This window comes from Euprymna scolopes, chromosome 10 (genome assembly GCF_053919585.1).
Source record: "Euprymna scolopes isolate OS-2025 chromosome 10, ASM5391958v1, whole genome shotgun sequence".
Taxonomy (NCBI): domain Eukaryota; kingdom Metazoa; phylum Mollusca; class Cephalopoda; order Sepiida; family Sepiolidae; genus Euprymna; species Euprymna scolopes.
The window spans coordinates 42,773,567-42,799,496 of NC_136491.1; the positions used below are offsets into that span (position 1 = coordinate 42,773,567).

At 33.4% G+C, this 25,930-nt stretch overlaps 1 protein-coding gene across 1 annotated transcript in view; it reads left to right on the forward strand.

Annotated features, from left to right (window-relative positions):
* Positions 1 to 25,930, forward strand: part of LOC145285945 (solute carrier family 53 member 1-like) — a 141,778-nt gene that overhangs the window by 100,921 nt on the left and 14,927 nt on the right. Inside the window, exons 8-14 of the mRNA XM_080134453.1 lie at positions 774 to 961; positions 3,518 to 3,697; positions 9,643 to 9,796; positions 14,181 to 14,372; positions 20,743 to 20,939; positions 21,555 to 21,688; positions 23,535 to 23,717. Of these exons, the coding sequence (XP_079990579.1) occupies positions 774 to 961; positions 3,518 to 3,697; positions 9,643 to 9,796; positions 14,181 to 14,372; positions 20,743 to 20,939; positions 21,555 to 21,688; positions 23,535 to 23,717 (1,228 nt within the window). The remainder of the gene's footprint in view (positions 1 to 773; positions 962 to 3,517; positions 3,698 to 9,642; positions 9,797 to 14,180; positions 14,373 to 20,742; positions 20,940 to 21,554; positions 21,689 to 23,534; positions 23,718 to 25,930) is intronic.

The window sequence follows — 25,930 nt, forward strand, 5'->3', positions numbered from 1 at the left end:
TTCCAACAACTTCTGGAAGGCTCCATGGAAGTCCTTATGTGTGAGTGTGTCAGTGACTCTCGTCACAGCCTTTTTCATCTCCTCGGCTCATAACGACAGCCTCTAAGGTTTTTCTTGAGCTTAAGGAATAACCAAACATCACAAAAGGTCTGCACTATGGAGAGGGTGATGAACTGCCTTGATGCCCATCTTGGCCAAATAGTCTGTGACAAGGATGGAGCACTCTTGGGACAAACTTCACGAAAATCATCCTATCTTCAGTTCTTCACGAATGTTTGTGTACAGTTCCCACACTGACATCAAACTGTGCACTTATTGTCTTTATAGACACACTACAGTCCTTATTCATGAAATTTTTTATTTGGCCAATGAACTCTGGTGTTCTGACTTCCTTACTCCTCCCACACCTCTCATCATCCCTCACAGACTTTTTTACCTTTCTTGAATCTCTTATGCCACTAAAAAACTGCTGCTCGATTCATGCAAGATGGTCCAAAAGCAATCTAAAGTATTCCATATGTTTATGTGGGATTGTTTCCAAGTTTAAAACAGAATTTTATTGCATATCCTCCTTCTAAAGTGTCTTCATGTCTAGATTGCAATTTTAAAATTCACCAGCTGTGGTAATCAAGCTTTAGTAGGGTGTATTCCCATTCCTGCTGTAATTGTTCATTTGAATCTGAAATCATAAAAATTGGTCCGTCATCTCATAAGATGTATAGCAATAACATACTCCAGGATAAAAGACATTATTTTCCATTCTTTCATTTTAGCCAAATTTGGTAGACTTCCTGTTCAGTGGGAACCAGCTCTTCGGATTTACAGGGGGCCATTTTTGCTCATTCTGGATTGTTTCCTCCTCGGAATTAACACATATGGGTGGCGGACATCGGGAGTTAACCATGTCCTTATTTTTGAACTGGATCCTAGAAACCATTTGTCACATCAACAATTATTAGAGGTGAGTTTTTATTCTTTTCTGTTTTTATTAATTAGTAACTATTTATCAAGGTCAAAAGCCACTTAATCATAAGGATTAATGAGATGGATTGTCAGTTGAATTATCATGAATATTATGAGAGGATTGAAAATTATGAATGGACTGGCTAGTGTTATTGACAATGGATTTGAAAATGACCATGTTGTAGCTCTCAGGGAAACAATCTTGTTGCAACATGTTTCACAGGCGAAAAGTTATTGGAAAGAAACTTTGTGAAAATTCTGTTTGATGCACACAGATAAAAAAAAGTTGTTTATCGTTATGGTAGGGAGATGAGTTCTTGCTGTGAAATTTTTACAAATAGGAACTAGAGATTGAAGCTCAGCTAAGCACTTTCCGTTGAAATACCAATAGAGCAGAGAAAGACTAGCAATATCTTTTCTATGAGAAAATTTGTAAAGAATAGAAGTAGTTATCCTCAAGTGGTTTTTAGCCTTGATACCATGGTGACTTAGTATTAAATTAAAAAAAAAATTTGACAACCCTCCTGTTCTGTCTTCAGACCGGGCCCTTTTTTTACAAGGGACACACGCTTTAAGAGCACCAGTGCCTTGGGCCTCGTTCTCATTCATCTCTGTGCAAGTTTTTTCATATATAGTTTTCTTTCTTATTTCTTCCCTTCTTGATCTTTCTTTAATGGAAAACTTACCCGTTTAGGCATTCCAAATGAAAAAAGAAAAGGAAAAAAATGTCATGTCGCTATCCACAGGATCTCGTTTTAGTCTCGTTCTGCAATTGTCCCTCCTCCCTCCTTTTCACCGCGGAATTCAAAACTACACGGTCAGACTTTACTCGACTCCATGAACTGAGCTTTCCCCGTTTAAGCCATGAGGTACGTTTAGTACATCCTATTATTCCTTTACCTAGCTATTTCTTCTATGAAGAACTCGAAACCCTGTTTCTGTTTATTTAATCTAGTGTGTGACTTCCATACTTAATTTGTAGAAATTCTAATTATTTCCTTCTTCGCTCGCACAGAACTTATATCTTTTCTCAGACTTCTATTATTTTTATTTCATGGACATTGGGTAGTTTATGCACCGCACTAGAATAACAACCTTTGTAAAAAGGAGACATAACCGTTCCATACTTTCACCTAACGATTTAATAATAATAAAAAGAAAAAGAAAAGACACTTTTCTAACTGTTACGGACTTTCACCTAACAGTTGATTGAAAAAGATAAGATATCCCAGAATCTGTTAATTTGGAAGCCTGTCCAAAACATAATTATTTTCATGTATTGTTTCCTTTTGTTTAATTATGTTTTCTCCTTTTAACTGTTTGTTTTGTTTTTGTTTCAGATTTTTTACCTAATTAATAAAGCATCTTCAACGTACTAGTTGTTTTCGTTATGTTGATTTGAGTTTATCTGTCTGCCAACGCACGCTTTCTAAAAGTTGACTGCTAGACGGTATTGTAGGTACCTGAAAGCAAGATTCTGAGGAATAACTGCCGCGAGTTTCAGAACACATCCAGTTTAGCTCCAATGATGGAAACTGCTCACAAAAAGAAAATGAAAAAGCACAAAAATATTGATTATACTTAGGGTAAAAAAAGACAGTACACTAAAAATTGTGCAAATTCGTCCAGTATATTTTGCTTTTAAATAAAATGAAATTTTATTAGTGAAATCTGTCAGCAGTCATTTTCGGCCTTTGTCATGAATTATCTCCCCTTTAATCAGTTCATCTTAAAAAGAGTTTAAATCTAATGTAACCATCATAATAGCAACTAGAAAGCATTTACTGATAAAACATAAAACTTGCATTTATTTTATGAAAAACAAAACATTGGATGAATTTCAGTGATTTTTGGTGTACAAACTTCTGTTTTTAATTTAACAGGTACATCCATTTTATGTTTCTGAATTTTTGAGATGAGGATCCATGCAAGGACCCATGGTTAGAGTACTTGGAAAAATCAATTGTAAAAGTGATATTCTCCTGAAAGTTGAAGGTTCAATCCTCAGTGTGGGTGACCGAAAAATACAATTGCGAATTACTTAGGGCCTCTATCCAATCATGGCTGACAGAACAAGAGAACGCTACCCCTGTGAAGTAAATAAAGGGTCCCGCTCGAAATTCCGTCCAAATTCCTGAGTTCGACAGAAGCATTCCCAAATTTAACAAGATACACCTGAATATGGTCGGAGGTTACATCGACCAAAACGTTGTGAAAATCACACACAAGATGAGAACAGCAGTCCGATGAATCCAAATAATACGAATAACCAATCCTCATCTCAAAAAATTCAGAAATGTAAATATGGTATTATGGTGACTTTTCCCTATTAATACGTAATGCATCAAATGGGTACTATAATACTTAGTGTGACGCACCTTATCATAACAAAGGTGCATCCAAAATTTCAGATAGATCAGCTTAAAAATGTAGACCGGTCAGACATGTAGATGAACAAAGAGAAATACAATATAGTAATGTAATTTTGAATCTATTTGTTGTTGGTGTTGAAAGTTGATAAAATAACTGTTTTTTTTTTTGTTTCTTCTGACAGACTGCATCCGGTCTGGCTGTGTTGTGGGCCGCCAGTGTTCTCCTCTATTTGTTCAGTCATAATATTCATATCCCAACATTCTTGAGTCCGTTTGTTTTGGTGCTGCTTCTCATCGTTTACTTAATCAACCCCATACAGATATTCCACCACAGAGCCAGACGATGGCTACTACGAATTTTAGTGAGTTCTTTTTTTTTTTTTTTGTCTTCAATTGCTCCATTATGAACGTTATCTCCATATTAATGCGATAGCGTGTTATTTTGTGTGTCATGCTTATATCTTTTTTCTTCCAAGTGACTGTCATTTACTTGTTATGACCTTCCATTTCTTGTAATGAATAATGTCAAGAATTCTTCATAAGTTTTGGTTTCATTTTTGATTATAGCTGAAGGAACTCAAGTTATCTATATATCTATAAAAGTGAATGTGTCTGTGTATCTGTCTGTGTGTCTGTGTACATTTTCCTACGCAATAACTCTGTCAATTTTAAGTCTACAGACTCGAAATTTGATATGCAGGGTACTGAGATTTGGGAAAATCTTTGTGATCGGTTTGCGGCCAGAAATTTGGCTGTTAAGGGGTCAAAAGTTCAACGATTTGACCTTTGAGAACTCTACCAAACTCCTCCGACAATTTTGGGTCTAAACACTTGAAATTTTAGATATAGGTTCCTTGGACATGGATCTAACTTAATAACTTGATTTGAGCCCAAAACAATAAATATTAAGGGTTCATAATAGGGGTCAAAGTTTTAAAAAAAGTTTGACCTCTGCGGTCTCTACCAAATTACTCAGACAATTTCTGGTCTAAACATTTGAAATTTTACATAAAGGGTATTCAGAGATAGGGCAAGCTTTTTAATCGGTTTGGATCAAAAATTTTTAGTTACCAATATATAAATGTATGTATGTATGTATGTTTGCATGTCTGTCTAAAATTTTCGACAGAGGCGACGGATTTTATGAAGATCAGTATCGTTTTAAAGTTCGACCTTTCAGACGATAAATATCGAAAAATTGGCTAAAAACATTAATATCTTCACCTTCAACTAGGCACTTTTCTACAGGGGGTGGTCGCTTTTTCCGCCGATATGTTTTAAAGTTTTGGACATGGATCTAACTTTATAATTTGATTTGAGCTCAAACTAATAAATGCTAAGTAGTCATAATTAGGGTCAAAGTTTAAAAAAATGTACCTCTGCAGTCTCTATGAAATTACTCGGCCAATTTTTGGTCTAAATATTTAAAATTTTACATTTTATGTAAAATTATATGTGTATTCAGATATAGGGCCAGCTTTTTAATCAGTTTTTGGCCGAAAAGTTGGCTGCCAAGGGGTCAAAGGTCAAAAGATTTGACCTCTGCGATCTCTAGCAATCTATTAAGCCAATTTTAGGTGTAAACATCTGAAATTTTACATCAAGGGTATTTAGACATGCAGCAAGCTTTTTAATGAGTTTTTGGGTGAAAATTTTGCTGCCAAGGGGTCAAAGAGTTGATCTTTGAAGGCTCTATCAAATTCATTTTCTAATTTTGGGTCTAAACATTTGAAATTTTAGATTTAGGTTTGGACATGGGTCAAATATTTTAATTTGATTTGAGCCCAAAACAAATGTTATGGGGTCAAAATTCGGGTCAAACTTAAAAGAAAATTGACCTCTGCTGTCTCTACCAACTTTTCTGTATGGTAGTTAAGGAAAGGCATTACGATACATATGCAGACTTTTAAATATGCACATAAAGTTATGAACAGTACGTAGGGCCCGAGCAAAGCTGGGCTGAACTGCTAGTATATCTATAAAAAGGGCAAATGTCTGTGTATACTTCCCTACCAAATAACTTTGTCAATTTTCGGTTTATAGACTTGAGATTTGACATAAGGGGGTATTGAGATTTGGGGAAATCTTTTTAATCGGTTTTCGGCCAGAAATTTGGCTGTTAATGGGGTTAAAGTTCAACGATTTGACCTTTGAAAACTCTACCAAACTCCTCTGACAATTCTGGGTCCAAACACTTGAAATTTTTTATATAGGTTACTTGGACATGGATCTAACTTTATAATTTGATTTGAGCCCAAAACAAATGTTAAAGGGTCATTATTGAGGTCAAAGTTTTAAAAAATTGACCTGTGGTCTCTACCAAATTACTCAGACAATTTTGGGTCTAAACATTTGAAATTTTACATAAAGTGTATTCAGACATAGGGCAAGCTTTTTAATTGTTTTTTGCTGAAAATTTGGCTTTCAAGATTTTACCTTTGCAGTCTCTAGCAAACTATTAAGCCAATGTTGGGTCTAAACATTTTACATTTTACATCAAGGGTATTCAGACATGTAGCAAGCTTTTTAATCAGTTTTTGAGCAAAAATTTGGCTGGCAAGAGAGCAAAGTTGAAAGAGTTGACCTTTGCAGACTCTACCAAACTTCTCTGCCAATTTTTGGTCTAAACACTTGAAATTTTAGATGTAGGTTACTTGGACATGGATCAAACATTTTAATTTAATTTGAGCCTAAAACACTAAATGTTAAGGGATCAAAAATGGGGTCCAATTTAAAAAAAATTTGCCATCTGCAGTCTGTACCAACTTTTCTCTGTGTAGTTAAGAAAGCCTATATATAGAAAAGCATTACCATACATAGTCAAACTTTTTAATAAATACATATGCACATGAAGTTATGAACAGTACATAGAGCCCAAGCAAAACGGGGCAGAACTGCTAGTATATGTATATATACAATAAAAATCTTGATATTGAAAATTTATTCAAGTTTATATCAATATCAAGTTTATAAAGTTTTTTGGAAAATTTATTTAAATTTAAAAAAAAACTTTATAAACCTGTAAGGAAGGTATACAAAATGGTTTAATTATTCGACAAGGAGTGCAAATAAAACAAGAAAACCCTTATTCCATGGAGTTTCGAAGAATGCAATTCTTCTCATCAGAGGGAAGAGAGGTTTGTAAAATATACAATAAATTTTGTAGGTTAATTAATGCCTCACAGAAAACAAACAATATGAAATTTATGCTACAATATTCCTCTGTGGATAGTTATTTTTCGAAAGAATGTTTTAATTGTTCTAATTAATCTGCATTTAACTGATATCCATCTTTCATTCTGATACTTTCGTGTATGTTGGGTTTGAAGTAGTGATGGGACGATTCTGAGCAGATATCTTAACTGTAGTTTCTGAATGTATATACCGTTCATTGGACAAAACAGGGGAGGGTAGAGCGGTGGCCCTTGATATATCTAAGGCTTTTGACAGGGTATGGCACGATGGTCTTCTAAGGAAAATTAGATCATATGGAATCACTGGAAGAATTCATAATGTAATTAAATCCTTCTTAAGTAATAGAAAAATCAAAGTTGTCCTCGATGGTCGTACATCCAAACAATATGACATAAATGCGGGAGTACCTCAGGGGTCTATCCTTGGACCTCTATTATTCCTGATATTCATAAATGACCTGGCTAAATGGGGTGGGGGTGGGGCAAATGCTGAACTTTTTTTTTTATGCCTCATTCACTGTGCACTCACGGGGGACCATGTGTGCTTTATTTGGTGTTTTTTCAGATTACCTAAAAACTCGTGTAAATATATAAATGTATTTTTTTGTAAATGTAAAAATACATTTATAAGGTAGGAAGTGCTCCAGAGATTGAAGTTTTATTGGTAGTTTAAAATAAATATTTATATAAACGAAATTTAAATTTATAAAAGGCAATACAATGTAGAAATGTAATGGATAGATTCAAACTAAAGCAAATTAAGACATAATGGTGGAATAAGCTATGCAGATTCGCCTTTATTAATGCAATGTATGTGTGTGTGTGTATGTACAATCATATATATATATATATATATATATATATATATATATATATATATATATATATAAGAGCAAACAGTTAATAAAACATGTTAAAAAACACTTTGAAAAAGAGGTAAAAACATATTTAATCTGAAAAGGAAACACTTGATAAGTGGATAGTCCTTAATCCGCGGAGTTTCGAAGAAATACTTTCCTTCTCATCAGAGGGTAGGAATTAGCAAAATGCGGGATCGGATTTTGCATACAAAAGTATTTGATGAAACTACAAGTAAGTCAAAGATCTTACTTGATAACAAAAAGTGAAGCAGAGGGAATATGGTGAAGAAAAAGGTGATTACACGTGAATGGATGGTCTGGTGAAAGGTAATATTTATAATATACTTTAGTTTTACCATCTTGGATCATTTTGGTAAATTTAATTGTAATTTATATATATATATATATATATATATATATATATTGCAACTGTCCTGATTTAAATCTCCAAAACAGCTACATGGTAGTCAGCTGATGATCCTCGTTTTCTATTTCGCAATCTAGTTAAAGTTTTTTTTTCTTTATTTTTCATCCTTATATAGTTCAATTCTCTTTTAAAATTGTAGACTTTTTAGAAGTTGGCTTATGCAGGTGCTAAGACTCCGATAGGTTAAATTTTTTTTTTTCCGGGAATTTCAACTGCATTCTTTATTTTTATATTTTTTACTACAAAGCTTCTTTAGACTATATATATATATATATATAATTACAAAAATGAGCATATGAAAGCAAGAGCGATAAACCAAGAAGTTTAGTTTAAACTTTTATTGAGAGTCAATACGATTGTAGTGGATGCTGTTGATATTGTCAGGATGTGCTGGTGATGATCGGGACGTCGATCAGCTGCTTGTAGTAAGGATAGTAGTCAGTCGGCAGGCTCTTAGGAGTTGGTAGCGAAGGAGGGGTCGTCTGGACAGTTGCTACAGGTGTTGTCTGAGGTGAGGTCGACAACAGCTGGCTGCTGATGATACAGTGGCTAAAGCTGTTGCTGATGTTGTCTTAGGTGAGGTCAATGATGCCTGGCTGCTTCTGTTTGGATGGCAGTGTTGAAAGACAATCTCACTGCTCGGCGATTTCGCCTATTCTCCCAGGCTGTCGAAAATCTGCTACATTTATACTGGCCCGCGGATGTAGTTAAAGACATGATGGCTCCGGGCGTGGATGTATCATTTTCATTATAGAGTTGTGTAAGTTTTCACGTCTGAACATACAGCAAGGGGTCATCTGTTTTGGGGGAGGGGGGGGGGTATGTTCACTTGTCTAATGCTGGTAAACTCATAAATTTGAGTAAAAATTATACTCTCACAGTGTTTCATGGGTTAATTATTTTTGTCAATGAACGTGCAGGGGGGTCGCCGACTGTGATGTTGATACTTCAAACTTGATTCTTTTTCTGTTGAATGGTTCCCTCTAGTGGTTTTCTTGCTGGGATGACTTGCTAATTAAATTGTTGATGTAGAAAGTAAAACAGGCTTTCACGCTCTTGTGCGTTTAGTATGTCCGTTTACTTTGTGCCGATGAACAGGGTTCATCTCCGTGTCGCCATTCTTGTCACTGCGCTTGCTGATTTTGTATTTTATTTATGTAAATCTGGATACAACATTTAGTAAATATATATAATAGTCATCATTTTCTTATTAGTACCAGCAAAAAAAAAATTTGTTTTTAAACAAAATCAAACAAAAAAAAGAAAAAATTAAAAGAATCAGTATTTTTTTTTTTTTTTTTTTTGCATTGGAAAATAGACACAAATTTTTCTGGTTATCTTTACAATTACTGTTTTCATTTCACTCCCGGTTGCCCCTCCCCATGTTAAGGATGCTTTTTATAAATAATAATAATATTATTATATAGAAAAGCCCTTAACATATGAAGTGGGAAGAGGAGGCTTTGTTTACTTACCTATTCTGTACTTTCACCTAACAATTTAATAAACAAAAGATACCATAAAAAATCAACTAAAAACAATGGTGCAACAGGAAGTGAAATGGAAACAGTAATTGTAACACTAACCCATTTTTCCAATTCCGATCCCCCCCCCCCCCAAAAAAAATTCCAATTTTTCTGATTCTCAATTCCAATTAGTTGCCCTAACATTAGCTTAGAACCTGGTTTGGAGACGGATGTGATTCTATAGAAATACCAAAATTAAGACAAAAATCTCTACTTTTCACACACACCCCCTCCCAATGATTTTTTTTTTTTTTTAATTGTTGTTGCACCATTTTTATGTTTTTGTTTGTTTATCTTCAGTTTAGAATTTTCACTGCTCCATTTCATCACGTAGGATTTGCAGACTTCTGGTTGGCGGACCAGCTCAACAGTTTGGCACCGGTCATGTTGGATTTTGAATATTTCATCTGTTTTTATGCTTTTGATCTTAATTGGACGACAAGCATACAGAAATGTAAGTTGCATTGTTTTCTTGTTAGTTGGAAATTTGTAACATGTAGAAAAAAAGAAAAAAAATAGTAGGTAAAGGGGAATAACTCTTAAATTATCTTGCTTTATCAAAACAGCATTTTGGAAGTAGTTATCTGCCCATGCATTTGGGGGCCAGCTAGTAATGGGGAAATATTCAATGAACATTCGCGCAGCAACAGACGAATATGTTCTCATTTCAAAATAATTTTTTTTTCAGTTGTATTTATCTAATAAATAATTATTATTGTTGATCCCTACAGATTTGTTTTCATTCAATTATTTCTTCCTATTTGCGCCTTACCGCTAAGAAAAGATGATTTTATTTCATGTGTATAACAAAAAAAACTTCATCAAACCATTTCTAAATCTATCTATTATACTGAAGCTGAGTTTGTGTTTATTTCCCTGGTTTCGTATATCCCTTATCACACAAAATGCATATTAAACTATGTCTTAGTTTTTGGGATTCAGTTATGTTTAAAAAAAAAAAAAAAAAATGTTTTAATTATTCTAGTTAGCCGTAATTTGTAATTAACTGAATCTCTCAATTAGATGTTTATGCATTTCTCCTGCTCATAATTTTATACCGATTACACCATTTTCTAATATTTTGAGGAAGAATGACTCTTTTTCTCAACATTGTCATCTAATTTGCATATTATCTGTACATACTGTAAGCATTTATGTAAACTAGATGATGAAATAATAAGTCTCTTTACTTTTGTATTAGTGTGTATATAATATATATTTATATATAAGAGAAAAAAAAGAAATTAAAGCTGTAAATTAAACTTTACTATTAAATTTAATGTTCGACAATCGTTAAAATAATTTGAACTTTGAAAATTGTTCTTGGAGTATTCTGTCGAACAATAAATTTAATTGCAAATTTTAATTTACAATTTTAATTTCTTTTCCTTCCTTTTCTCTTATAACTAGCTCTACTTTCTATTGTGTATGTATTGAGCTTTTTTATTTGGTTGGGATTAATATATTAACATATAAATACTATTATTTATATTAGATTGAAGTTTAATCTTGCTTGTATCAAGTAAGCATTTCATTCCCATTGCCTTGTTTCTTTTATATAAATTAATCTGAAAAAATAAATTTTCAATGACAAGGCAAATTTATCTGGATAAAAGAAAACGCTTTACTCTGTTAAGAGGAGCAAAATATAGAATAAGTTAAAAACATAAAGAGTAAAGTTACATCGGAACTTTATAACGTTATCAATTCAATTAGGATTAGCTATTTTCCTTTCTGTTAACCCTTATTGACTTGATAATATAATAAAGTTTCCATGTAATTTTACTCTGTTTTTTTAACTTATATATATATATATATATATATATATATTAGTGGCCTGGCAAGGCCACAGAGGAGACAACCATGCAAAAGAAAATTCTAAGCAAAATTCATTTCAAAGCGGCAAAGCTAAAGCTGACCTGCCAGGACACTAGGTATACAAATGTAAGCAAATTTGGGCATATTTTATTGCTTTGAAAATATAGGTTCTTTTTTACCAATTGTCATACAATTTTAGCCATAGAATAGTATTATAATATTCAAAAAGCCTGCAAATTTTCATGTAGTTTCGTCCCATAGAACCAAAGATATGAGCATTTCAATATTTAATTTTGCTACGAGTTTGTGTGTGTATTACACTCTTTTAAATATACATTTTTTTCTCTCGTTGGAACTACACAACCATCACTTTAAATATATATATATATATATATATATATATATATATTGTTTTAACAAAGACCAAGGCATCAAGGAATGGATTGATAGCAACAAATAGTGTATTTCATCGTTAGTTACAATTGTTTCAAGACTATTTGGACAAATTCAAACATTGTCGTTTGAAAATTTTCACAAAAACCACCTTTCGTCAAACTTATTGAATAAAAAAACACTTTAACAATAAAACATTATGCAAACCATTTCCCTTATAAGGAAAAGAAAACAAGCGACAATATTTTACCTATATCTCATCCTTGCAAAGTTTTTTAAAGATTTATATATTTACCGATTTTCGTATCTCCATTTAAAAATTTTTTCAAACATCAAAATTATCATATGTTACCACTAATTACCTATGTCCACTTAATATGTTTACTAATACTATTCATTGATTTCTTAAATGAAATTTCTTTAAATTATTTTTCCTAATCCGGACTAATTAACTAAGTTATATTGTTGCGATTCAATGTTTCGTAACTGGAATTTGCTTTGTTTATTTACAAAAATATCGGCTAACCTATTTATATGATTTAAAAACAACAACAAAAACGGTTTTTGTTTAAAACTTATTCAATAAGGAAAGGAAGTTTAACATTTCTCTATACTTAGTTCATTCTCATTTATTATTTAAAATTAAGTATCTCAATTTATGTTTAATTTTTTATTTTCTTTCATTCCTTCCTATTAAGATTTATAATTATTGGATATTTTAGATGTGTGTGTGTGTTTATATATATATATATATATATATATATATATATATATATATACACACACACACACACACCACCTTTTTGTCAATTTTATAAGTTTCAAATTTCAGCGACTATTGATCAGAATTTAACAAATGAAGGTTCGTTAGAAAGGTAATGATATGAATTGTGTAGTGGGCTATGTAAGATTTACCCTTAACGTGACGCATTAAGGGGATCATCCATCATCCAGAGCCTATTTTTGGCACTTTTTTACAGCCATAAATTATGTCAGTCATAGTCATTTGTTTTCCTAGTTTTGCAAAGGAATTAAAAAATATCTGATATTTTCCCAAAACCTCTGGTCTTGATGGAGGGGAGACTAAAACTTGCTGCTATGGTTTCAAATAATCTGAAATAACAGCAAGGGGAGACTTGATTCCAAATATTTCTCATATGTTATATCTCATATGTTATATCTCTCCTCTTTGGTTTTCATACCTAAAGTAAATTTCACAGTGTATAATGATTATTTGATACTGGAGATATTCATAATCGTACCCTATTTCAAAAAGAGTGGAGATATAACATGATAGAAATATTTGGAATCAAGTCTCCCCTTGTTGCTATTTCAGATCATTTGAAACCATAGCAGCAAGTTTTTGTCTCCCCTCCATCAACGGCAGAGGCTTTGGGAAAATATATATGGGAAATAAATAAAACACACACACACACACACATGCGCATGCACACACGCACGCACGCACGCCAGGTAATAGGTATCCAAGAGTGATAACTAATGAATTTAACTAGCCTATTAAGAGTGCTCAATAATAGAAGAGCAAGATATATTTTTATTGATACAAAAAAAGCAGTCCCTCATTATTGTGTCCCTTGGATGTATAGTTCTAGGGAAGAAACTTTGCTCATGGAATTTACGTTTTAGGCACAGAAAGATAAGGGAAATTTTTGGTAGTTGTTTTAGCTAGATAAACGTCTGCTGCAAATGTTCTATGGGGAGGAAGTGGGGGGGGGGGCTATTAAGAAGGCCTAACCCTAACCTTAACCCTAACCTGCCATATACATGTTTCACTTTAATCAAAACTCAATTGCTTTTCATGTATGTATGTGTGTGTGTGTATATATATATATATATATATATATATATATATATATATATATATATTTAGTAATGTGATTGATAATTTAAAATTCAAATTAGAATTAAAAATTAAAAATCTGTTTCATAAGAAGGAACAACAACAAAGTCAATAATTTGTACGATCGTTTCGGAAATGATGTTTTTATTGTTATAGACATTAAGCCACGGACAATAATTTTGACATATAGTTTTTTTTTAAACAAAGTCTCCTCATCAGCAAAAGTATTGGGGTCGGTTTTTTTTATATGTAAAAGACACCATAAATAAACCTAGCAATTTTTAAGTAAGGCAGATGTATCTTTTAATTGTTCGCCTTTTGAAAACCGTAAATGTCGTCAAAGCATTCATATGGATGTTGATTGTAGCTTATAAATGTACGAAATATATATAAACAAAGAAATTTAAGTTGAGACCTCTTTAGGGAATTAAGTGAAAAAACAGTCAAATTTAACATGAATGCAACATTCTGATTTCTGGCTGTTTCTTTCTGAGTGCTTACTATGAATGCCCACCGACATGGCATTTATAGGTACTTAATTTTCTTTGATTCATGTGTTAATTGCTGATGGCCTGAAGAAAGATGCTAGCCTATGAAGTCAAGGGTGGCTTTGTGACTGGGTTCGAATCTCCTGACCAGCAGTAAGTATCACTTCCTGATGACTGTATAAGCATGAAATAGTAGTGTCTGTGGGTATAAAACTAAGTGTTAATATCATTTGAAATATATATACTTTTTACTAAAGAAAAAAAAATTTTTTTTCTAGCTTCGACCTGTCTTGGAACAAAGTATGGTATTCGAGGTTTGGTCAGCTGCTTACCTGCCTGGTTTCGCTTTGCCCAATGCTTACGCAGATACAGGGACACACGTCTTAAGTTTCCTCACATTGTGAATGCAGGGAAATATGCTACAACATTTGTAGTCGTTATTTTTCACACATTCTATAAATTATATAAAGGTAAGTTTAAAATAAAGATACAAAAAAATCCTACAGGAGCCTTCTTTTATCGTTTAATTTTTTATATTTTGAAATTAACATTGGCATAATGATAAAAGTGTTCATTAATCGATTGGGAGACCAGAGGTCAATCCTCAGTCAGATCATACCAAAGACTTAAAAAAAAAAATGATACTTGATGCCCTCTTGATAAACACTGAGCATTATAAAGTTTCAAGTAATATGCTAGCCTATGAAGACAAGGGTGGCTTTGTGACTGGGTTCATCAAGAGAAAGTGGAGAAATCCTTGAAACAGAGTGGCGCATTCCCTACACCTTGGTGTAGCAGCTAATGAAAAGGGAGTCTTTCAGTTGCCCTCGACTATAGCTGACCATTTAGTGTAGCTTTATTATATTTTTCACACTTTTTTTAGTGGAAATTGACAGCTTGGTTTGTCTGTTTTGATAAATATTGACTTACAATCGTCTATTATATATAATTTTTTATAAAGGGCAGGTGTCTGTGTGTATGTTCAAACTTGAAAAATCCAAAAGAAACACCTACCAAGGTAAGCCTGGAAGAACACCGTAAAGTCGTGACATGAGGGGGAGGTTGAAAAGTTGGGACTAGCTGTCACATATGGAAAGATAAAGGAACACACTTCCCTTTGTGGAACGAGGTCAAAATAATTGACATGGATGCAAAATGGAGCAGCACATATGGTAAAAAATGAAAAATTACTTAGCAGACAAAGCTTAGAAATTAATAGCATTTGGGAACCTCTAATTCTAGGAAAAACAAAAATTGTACACCCTTCAAATTTTGATGATGGAAGGGAGGTAATCCCCTGTCGATCTTTATTAGAGTTGCCTTCCCTTTGTCAACCAATTTTTTTCATACATACAAAACTGCAGCCAAAAAACAGAGGCCAACTCCAAGAATATGAAAATATCTACTGAGCCTGTAATTTTTCTCCTTTCTTTTTCAAGACAACAGCCAACATGCCTGTATTGTAATGAAGACTCAAGCAGAAAGACTTTACTCAACTGAATTTTACAATGATAAATGCGGCACGTGGCCAGGAATGCATGTCAATAAAATAAAAAAGTATGCAAGTAAGAAAATAAAGAAAAAACAAACGTCAAGATCATTTGAAAGAAGATATGCAAATAAAGAGAAAGTCACTTTAATTAGAAAGTTATTATAAAAAAATTATAACAATGCCTGACGACGGTCAAAGGCCACACTGATTGAAACGTTGCACAAATAACACATAACACTGAAGATGAGAACAATAGTTTGATCAAAACAAGTAATATGCTAGCCTATCAAGTCAAGGATGGCTTTGTGACTGGGTTCGAATCTCCTGACCAGCAGTTTATATTTTCTTGATCAGTGTTTCGCTAGATGACTACTGTGTATAATTTAGAATTAAAAAAAAAGGTACTTCAATCAAGACATTAGTTCAATCAAGACATTAAAAAATTAAAATATCGCAAAAACAAAAAAAAAAAAGAGTTATATTGTATGTATCCGTTTTGGACTCTCTAAAAAAAAACTTCACTTAATTTGATCGAGTAGTTTTTTTTTTGTTTTGTTTTGTTTTTTCTGCTTATGACAGCGCGTTCAAGATAGTCATGTTTGGATTTTTAGAACACACTACAGGGAGATAACTCTGTCTAAAGCGCCGACATCCCCCTCCTCATGTTAAATCATAGCTTTTCTTCCTAAAAATCGAAACATGGCTACCTTTTGATCAGTATCATGATAAATTGTTTTTTCGCTGTAAAAAAAAAAACCTACTCTATCAAATTAAGTGAAATTTTGGGTTTCATAGATTCGAAAAAGTTGTCAAAAAACAAATATATAACAAATAAATGTTATCAAAGGCAAGATAAGTTACTTTTCTACCTAACTGGATATGTTTTTAGTGTTTTTATTTAATTTAATATGTTTATTCAGCTCGAAAAACATACAATGTTTACCGATGTATTGGAAAATTTAAAATGGCGCCCGAATCTCTCTTTGATATGGTCAGTTTGGGAAAAGGAGTTAAAAAAAAATATATATGCAAAATACTGTTATAAACCCACCGAATATATGTCAGCCTATGTCACGGTAACATATATTGAGCGAGTTTTGAACCGTATTTTGTCTAGTTTTTTATTTATAACTCCATTTCCTAAACTTACCGTGTCAAAGAGAGATTCCGGCGCCATTTTAAATTTTCAATACATCGGTAAACACTGTATGTTTTTCGAGCTGAATAAACATGTTACATTGAATAAAAACACGAATATCCAGTTTGGTAGAAAAGTAACTTATCTTGCCTTTGATAACATTTATGTGTTATATATTTGTTTTTGACAACTTTTTCGGATCTATGTGTACACTGTACACAGTAATACAAACCCGAATTTTTTTTTTTTTTTTTTTTTTTTCAGAGAAAACTGATACGTACAATATAACTCTTTTTTTTTTTTCTTTTTTTTTCGATATTTTCATTTTTTTTTTTTATGTCTTGATCAAACTGTACAAGTACAAAAAATAAATAAATAAATAAATAAAAATAATAATCCTTCTTTGACCTTAAAGGGTTAATATTCGAGACCTTTCATGCGCTAATTAAAGGGAAGTAACTGATCTTTTTTATCAAGGAGTTACGTCCCTTAGGACGACTAATGGATGAATCTATACTTGTTTGTTTCCCTTTTTTTGTTGTTTCATTTTACTTTAGTCGATATTCTCCAAAATCAAGGGGACTCTTCCTATGTGACTAACATTTGATCTCTATATAAGATGCATAGATATTAGGATATTCCATTAAAGTTCTCCTTTACACCTAAATGTTGAGTTGTTAAAGAAGTTAAGAATATTCATTTTAATTTTCTTCTCCCAATTTACCAGTTAAATATGTTATAGTATATATTTCTTGTGGTCTATTGGTCTTACTGGATTCCAGAACAAGAATCCATCAAGTCTGATGGAGCATCCAGCTTAGTGATGTTGCTTATAGGAACATCACTTGGAGATGGGGCATCGTTCCTCTTATAAGCCAGTGTGGGTTAGCCATACTGAAGAGATCTTATTTGTGCTGCAAATACTATGTCAGGGTTTACTTATAGGCAAAAGTATCCTCATGTCAGGTCTCTCGTGGTTACTGGATTTCAGTACAATAACCCATCTGGTCTGGTAGAGTATCCAGCTTAGTGCTATTGCTATAGGAAGCATCACTTGGAGAAGATGCACTATTCCTTATATAAGCCACTGTGGGTTATCCATACTGAGGATATCTTATTTGAGCCGTGAATTGTAATTTTGAATATTTAGTCAGGGTTTACTTCTCTTGAAAAGTATCCTCATATCAGGTCTCTCGTGGTTACTGGATTTCAGTACAATAACTCATCTGGTCTGGTAGAGTATCCAGCTTAGTGCTATTGCTATAGGAAGCATCACTTGGAGAAGATGCACTATTCCTTATATAAGCCACTGTGGGTTATCCATACTGAGGATATCTTATTTGAGCCGTGAATTGTAATTTTGAATATTTAGTCAGGGTTTACTTCTCTTGAAAAGTATCCTCATGCCAGGTTGTCTTGACAAATCCCTGTACAGAGAATAGTGTCTAGTAAGCATTCAAGTTCTCTCCTCTGTGTGTGAGTGTACAGGGAAAGGAATGGGTTGGGCAGAGGATAAATAGAGGATGTGGAGAAGATGGAAAATTTGTGGAAAGAGACACAGATAGAGAAAGATAACAGCAGTTATATTACACTTTTGCTGCAGGCAACACCAAGTAGCCCTGCTAGTCTAATATATAAAGAAAAGTCGGTTAAAATCACACAGTTAGATTGAATATTTGGTATGATTGCAGATCCTTCAGTACTATTGCAAAAATCCTACTATAAAATCAATACCACGATTATATAACCCTATGTCCTCTGGACTGCACTTGTCGTAATCCTGGTTCACAGGGCTATATTTGTGATATACCCTTTGGGCATGTTCGTCAATACCAGCTCACAGGACCATAGATGCAACCCAGCAGGGTTACGCTGTCTGGTGGTGGACCTTCAAGGGTGACTAGACTCTCTCTGGTCACTGGAAAATACTGTTCTGATACTCTGGGCATGCAAAATGTGCACGACCCTAAGTTTGTGTGGCACCACTTATTTTCGGCTAGCTGTTCATCGTCAGATGCTGCGATTGAGTTCATCCATCATAGGTGCTTTGATGACTGGTCGGTATGCTGCTCTTCTCAGCTGCAACCTGGTGTCGGTGCTGTAATAAACTGTGTTTCAAGTCAACAATTCAAAAATAATTATGAGTTCGTTTCTTATGGACAAGAATAATTATTTAAAAGATCTTCATGATAAACTTCATACAAGGAAAGCTAAGTTCTTTAGGTTGGCAACAACTTCATGATGCAGGTTGTTACAACTTAAGTTCATTTAGTCAATTTCCCACCTAGGAACAAGAGCCTTTCAACTTAGCCCTTATAGGGATTTCTGCCCTTGGGCAAGAGCCCAGGGGTGATGCATTCTCTTCAATGCCAGTCAGCCAAAATCCCTTTCTCAAAATGCAATCGTTTTTTATCAAACACGAATTCCAATCACCCATGTCTTGAGATCATTCTGTTTTCTCTAGAGATTACTCTTTCCTTTCTCTATTCTATTATTTTATATTCTTTTTTTTTTCTCTTTTCTTGTGATTCTCTTCCTCTTTCGTAACCATATCTCTTTAATTCTCTTTTTCCTTCTTCTTTCTTTCCAACTCAAATTATTTTTCTTTTAAAGAAACTGTATTATCTTTCGGGTTTAATTCCTATCACTTGCACGGGGGTCTGGCACTTAAATATAGCAGGTGAACCAAACGACAATATTTCCTAGATACCAAAACAGACTCTTTTGTCGCCATGTCAACTTTACTGTTCTTTTCTGTTTATCATATCAGCAATAAAAACATATTCCAGACTTTGAAGAAAAGATAAATTTCTTAAACCCCATGTCAAACACCCCATCTGGCTCTCAGCCTGTAATCAGGCATGCATCATCGTTACAAATAACAACAAATTTCAAACAATTTTTTTGCAAATTGTTTTAACCTTTTAAAGCTTAAAAGAATCGATTTAAAAAATTTAATTTTTTTCAATGAAAATTCAATGCACAATACATTTTGTTTTTTTGAATATTTATGGCAACCTACCTGCCATATCTAATATCATCAGAGAAAGACGCCTACGATTTGCTGGTCATTGTCTTTCTCTATCTCTCTTTAATTCTCTCTTTTCTTTTTATTTTCTTTCTCTTTAACTCAAATTATTTTTCTCTATTATCTTTCGGGTTTAATTCCTATCACTTGCACGGGGGTCTGGCACTTAAATATAGCAGGTGAACGAAACGGCAATATTTCCTAGATACCAAAACAGACTCTTTTGTCGCCATGTCAACTTTACTGTTCTTTTCTGTTTATCATATCAGCAATAAAAACATATTCCAGACTTTGGAGAAAAAGATAAATTTCTTAAACCCCATGTCAAACACCCCATCTTGCTCTCAGCCTCTAATCAAGGTGAAGTGGTGTTACCCGGGCATGCAACATCATTACAATTGGATTATTTGAACTTCTGTGCTCATCTTGAGTGTGAGTTTCACAATATTTCCATCGATGCGATAAACTCTCACCTTATTCAGCTGTATCTTGTCAAACATGGGAATCTGCAAGGACCTGTGGAATAGTGGATAAAGTATTTGGTAAAATTCAGTTGTAAGTTATGCTCTTCTGGAGGTTGAAGGTCCAAAGGTGACACTCGAAATACTTTGTTATGGTTGACAAGTAAAAGTTTACTACCCCCATAGATTAAGTAAAAATGACATTAAAAATGAAAACATTAATCTGAAGGATCGGCATGATATAAAGAATTAATCCTCATTATTCATAAACACGACACTGTTAGATTCTTCATGAATTTTAAGTGGGAAAAATTGTATTTGGTCTCTAAAATCTATATTTTATTGACCTCTGGTGGAATTGGAGGAAGATTTGGATGGCATCCATATATATATATATATATATATATATATATTATACTGAGGTTCATACAGAATACATGCTAAAATATTCCTCAGTTTTGGTGCTATTGTTGAAAAAAACATTGCTTTAATTGCTTTTCTTTGTGTTTTTTTTTTCTTTAAGTTTTTTCTTTCATTCAGTGGGGTTTTTTTTTTGTTCAGTGTTTCTTCTTTCTTTCATTCAATGTTTTCTTTGTTTGTTCAGTGTATTTTTTTATCGTTCAGTGTTATTTTTTTCTGTCCAGTCTTTTTTTGTGTTCTTGTTCCATGTCTCTTTCTTTCATCCTGTTTATTCTTCTCTGCCTTTTTTTCTTTTTTAAAGAAAAGTTAAATGAAGATGATGATGATAACGACGACCTTGAGTTACACACCAGTATTTTCTTTTATGGCTGGATCATCGCCTTGTTTATCAGTTCCTGTTACACATTCACTTGGGATCTCAAAATGGATTGGGGATTATTTGAAAAAAATGATGGCGACAACAAGTTTCTACGGGAGGAGTGTGTTTATGCATACAATGTAAGCAGACTATTTCTATTAGTTTGTCATACATTTTGTACTTTTTAAAAATTTTTGGTGCATGTGATGGTGGCTTAAACTTATCTGAGTTATTTCCCTTGAACTTATTCTGGCCAATATTAGGGAGTACACTCTTGTCTGGATTTTTTCAAAGTTATGAGATGTAATTTGACTGCCTGCCTGTTTTTGTAATGTTCATATACTGTGACACTGCATCTATCTGCATTTTCAGGTAGTAGTTGCATATATTCCAAGAACAACTTAACATAAATTTACTTATCCATTGCTTACATATATTTCTCTATCTTCATTATTACTAAGTCATGAATTTTGGTGTACAATATTTTTTTTTCCATCACAGGTATGTACATCATGAAGATTTTTCTTTATTTTTAGTTTTTTAGGGTTTTTTGTTTTTTTCCACCAGGGGAAGAGGGTATGGGTGGGATTATGGACTTGCATCAATAGTTTAAATAGTTAACAAATGAAAGAATATCAAATTTGTAAATGCAAAATAGTTGAATCGACATATCTTTTCAAATATTCCTTACTGTTTGGCTGCAGATCGATGTTTTGTCATACTTTTTCAGTGTTTTTCTCTCTTCCTAATTTCAGGCCTATTATTATTTCGGCATCATAGAAGACTTTGTTTTACGCTTTATCTGGACCTTAAAAGTATCTGTGATAGAAAACGGTATGGTGCCAAAAGAAGAGGCTAAAACAGTTCTTATGACACTTGAAGTTTTCAGGTATGTTGTACATAATTCAGTTTTTTATGGGTTTTAATTCTTACAAAGGATTTTTATAGACTCTAAGATTATGGTACCGCAATATATATATATATATATATATATATATATATATATATATATATATATATAGCATAATCACATTGACACCAGTTCCTATCAGATCACCAAAGTTAAGCAATATTGAGCCCAGCCAGTACTAAAAATAAGTAACCATTTGGGAATTCCAGGTGGTGTATGTGCTCTCCGCTTATCTTGGCATTGTTTTCAGTCAGTCTTGGGTCTCTCTTTGCCACTGAACTCACGCATTGCCGATTCAGGAGAGATCTGGCTGGTATGGAATCATGCAACCCTCACCTCACAATTACACGTGCAGCCACTCTTACAGGGGTGTCCATTGTCTCTTGAGATTGAACAGAGGCATTGTGTGTGTGTGTGTGCATATATATATATATATATATACACTAGACTTTTTAATCTGTTACAACAAGCAAAAATTAGAGCCTATTGACTTAGAGTGCTTTATTCCAAATTGATACTTGAATAGGATTAAATTTGTACTAATTTTGTATTAAATACTAACCCCTATTAATTCCTAAGTGTGCATAGAATGGATAACATAATACTTAGTTCACTGCACCTCATCATAACAAAGGTTTTTTTTTTAAATTTCAGTCAATTCCACCCAATAGTTTTGAAAATATTTCGAAGTCGACAACCAATTTTTTCAGTAGTCTTTTCTCTTAGCCAGATAATTTCCCATTGCAGTCTGGCTGTTTGCGGCACATATTCATGTATCCTGCTCGTCATGTATAATTGATGCAACGTTTATGTCTACCAGATAATGAAATAAGCATTATTGTAAAATAGGGTTCTTTAAGCTTATGTCAGGTTAGCATTATGGTTTTGGTCTGTGTCATAGGTCATCCTCCCAAGCAGAACTATCTCCTTGAGCAGAAGTGATTGGTTTGTTGCCAGAAGATGATCAACTACCACTAAATGATAGACCTGACATCTGTAAATTCCTTCTTAGAATTTAGCTTGCGAAACTCTATCATGTTCGGCAAAAACAAAAGCAGCAATTTTTCTCTACAAAACAATCAAACCAAACACCATGAATAAAACTTTTACCAAAATGACGGGATTCCACATTAAATAACTTGAAAAGGGTTGATATGCCGTAAAACAACCAAACCACTTTTTAGAATTAAGCAGAGATAAACTCTCCCAATCTTTATTTCTCGTTAGCACACATCTTTAAACTTTGTATCTAGTGGAAATAGTCAATCGATACGAGTTGTGTAGTTCGACTTATTTATATAACTGGTTGTGGAAATGTGGATAAGCAAGATAACATGCTAGTAAAGATAAGGATACTCACACATCATTAAAGTTGAACGTAAATATTTCAGTCGATTTGTTTGGTGATATTGCTTTATTGAAACAAAACTCAACATGATCACTTAACACTGCTGCTACTAAATTAGGCTGTCTGAAGATACGGGCTTCCTGACCTAAAAGGCACCAACCCTTTGCAAAACTCAATCATGTTTTGCAATGTCAAAAATCCAAAACAATTATCCCCTACACAACAAATCAACCAAACACCATGAATAAATGTTTGAACATATAAAAGGCTTAACGCATAAAATCTTCTGCCAAAATGACCGGATTCAGCATTAAATAGCCCCAAAGGGTTGATAATGCCATAAAACTAAACAACCAAATCATTAAGCAAAAGTAAACTCTCTTAATCTTTCTACTTCATCAGTGTAGCTAGTGGAAATAGTCGATCAATAAGAGTTGTATAGTCTGACTTATTCTTTCTTATTTTCTATTTTCTCAGACGTTTTATATGGAACTATTTCCGTCTTGAAAATGAACATTTAAACAACTGTGGTCAGTTCCGGGCAGTCCGAGATATTTCCATAGCACCAATTGAATCCAATGACCAGGCACTGCTGATTGAAATGATGGATGATCCAGAGGGTCTTGGACCTCGGAAATATCGGGCCAGATTCTTAGAAAGGTTTGTTTGCATTTTCGTCACATTTAATGAAAGGCATGTTTTTTATCCTCAGCATTATCAAGTAAATAACAGCGTAATCATCAGAATTATTAGTCAAACCGTGAGTTATCTGCTCTTATTGAATAATTGTCAAATCGTGAGTTATCTGCTCTTGTTGAATAATTGTCAAAATGGTTAGTTGTACAAACTATAAATGAGAGCTAAACTACAACAGAAGCAATGTCTGATGATTGTCTCTTATATAATACTGGAATATGTGGAGATGAGTTTTAACGTCAAGAATTATCTCTCCTTTATGTATTTTTTTAAATTTCTAACCTTTAAAACTCTCTAAAATCAGTTTTAAATGATTGCCATTCATTTAACTTTTCGCAAAATATAAGTTTATTTTCATTGTGAAACTTAAAAAAAAATAATATTTTACAAACTTTTTAAAATATGTATGTTTTTATTTAACTTTTTTGTATACATTTTCCAATATATTATCTTTGTGTTTTTTTATTTTCTTTTTTTTTCTTTTTTCTTTTTTTAACGTTCTCTGTTTTGATGACGTCACGGATAAAAGTCGCCAAATCATTGCTCACTCTCCAGGTGTGGAGTTACAATGCCATGGTTTTGGAAATCCATGGTTTTAGAAGTAATCCCTCACCTATTGGCCCATATTTGTTTTTCTTTTTTTTTTTCATTCTCCTCCTCTCCTTGTCTTATGCCTCCTCCTCCTCCTTTTGATCTCCTATCCAAGAAACATGGCTGGTAAGGTTTGAGGATAAAACTTTTGCCTAATGCCTTTACTTTATATTTTTATTTTAAGGGTGTATCATAAGTATTTCCACAGTTTCTACACACATCTATATACTATTATACAAAAGGAATCTTGTCTATGTGTATGTGTGTGGGGGGGCTGATTTTTATGAAATTTCACATGAAGGTACTTTATGTGCCTGGCAGCGTTCTTTGATAGGTTTTGTATCGAAATGTATTCGATAAGGATCGATAATCAAAATAATCCAATGAAAGAAGGAACTGGCAATTTTGACCAGCCTAACATCACAAGTACACTTGAGAAGTTTTATGATCACACAAGCAGGAAGGCTTGGCATATAACATCAACAGTAGATTCTTTGATATGACAGAGATGCATTTAAAATAAATGTTTCTGTTTAAAGCACAATTGAACCATGATACTTTTCCATTATCACCACAAAAGCAGTAAGACCAGGCATATAAAATCAAAAGTAAGTTCTTTGATATGATAGGGGTGTGTCCAAAATGAATGTTTCTGTTTAAAGCACAATTGAACCATGATACTTGACTTTTTCATTTTAAACTTTAATTCAAGCCGTTATATATGAAAAATAATTTTATAAAATCAACAGTAGGTTCTCTACAGTGCAATGAAGACTCCAATGTATTGTGAACTAAATCACTGCGGGAAGGCATGTGAAGTTTCCTCCAGGTGCACCAGCATGGCTCCATAACTAGAGCAGGCAATCAGTCAATTTGATTTAAAAATAGATGGTTTCACAAATTTTGATGACAATAAAAATATGGGAATGTGAAACATTTGTTGATCATTATTTAATCCCGGGCAACGTTGCGTCTTTCTGCTAGTTTACCATATACAACTTGGGGGCATTCACCTAGGATTTGTTGAGCTGCCTCCTCCTATAAAACGTGAAATGCTCCAGATAAATGCAGACCATGTACAATAGTCCACAGCAGCCAAGGTAGTTAAGCAGCCAGTCCCATGACCAGTGGCAAACACCGTAAACCTGTGAACGGGAGGTATGTTCGACATCAGTTTTGATAGTGTGTAACCACATCTTCAGCTGATGTCCCGAGCATCTTCACTAATCTTGAAGTGGTTCTGGAGTTATTGCTTTGTGGATGAACTCTCCTGTGTTGCAGCATGTAGTGTGGTCAAACCAACAAAGTCTCCTCTTTAAAAGCACTTGATTAAAGGGGATGATCCCGCATTGTGCCCAGATTTGTGTATTTGTATATATATATAGAGAGAGAACTCCTAACAGGTTTTCATTCTTGTCCATTCAACCTAGTTAAAAAACAAATATATATCGAAAAATGATTTATGTATCCAGCACAAAACGAAAAAGTCATATTCCAAAAGTCACATAAATTGATCAAGTAGATTTTGTTTTTTGATTTCCCAGCAAAGGAAGGATTGGACCTACTAATTCACTCCCATTCGTCTG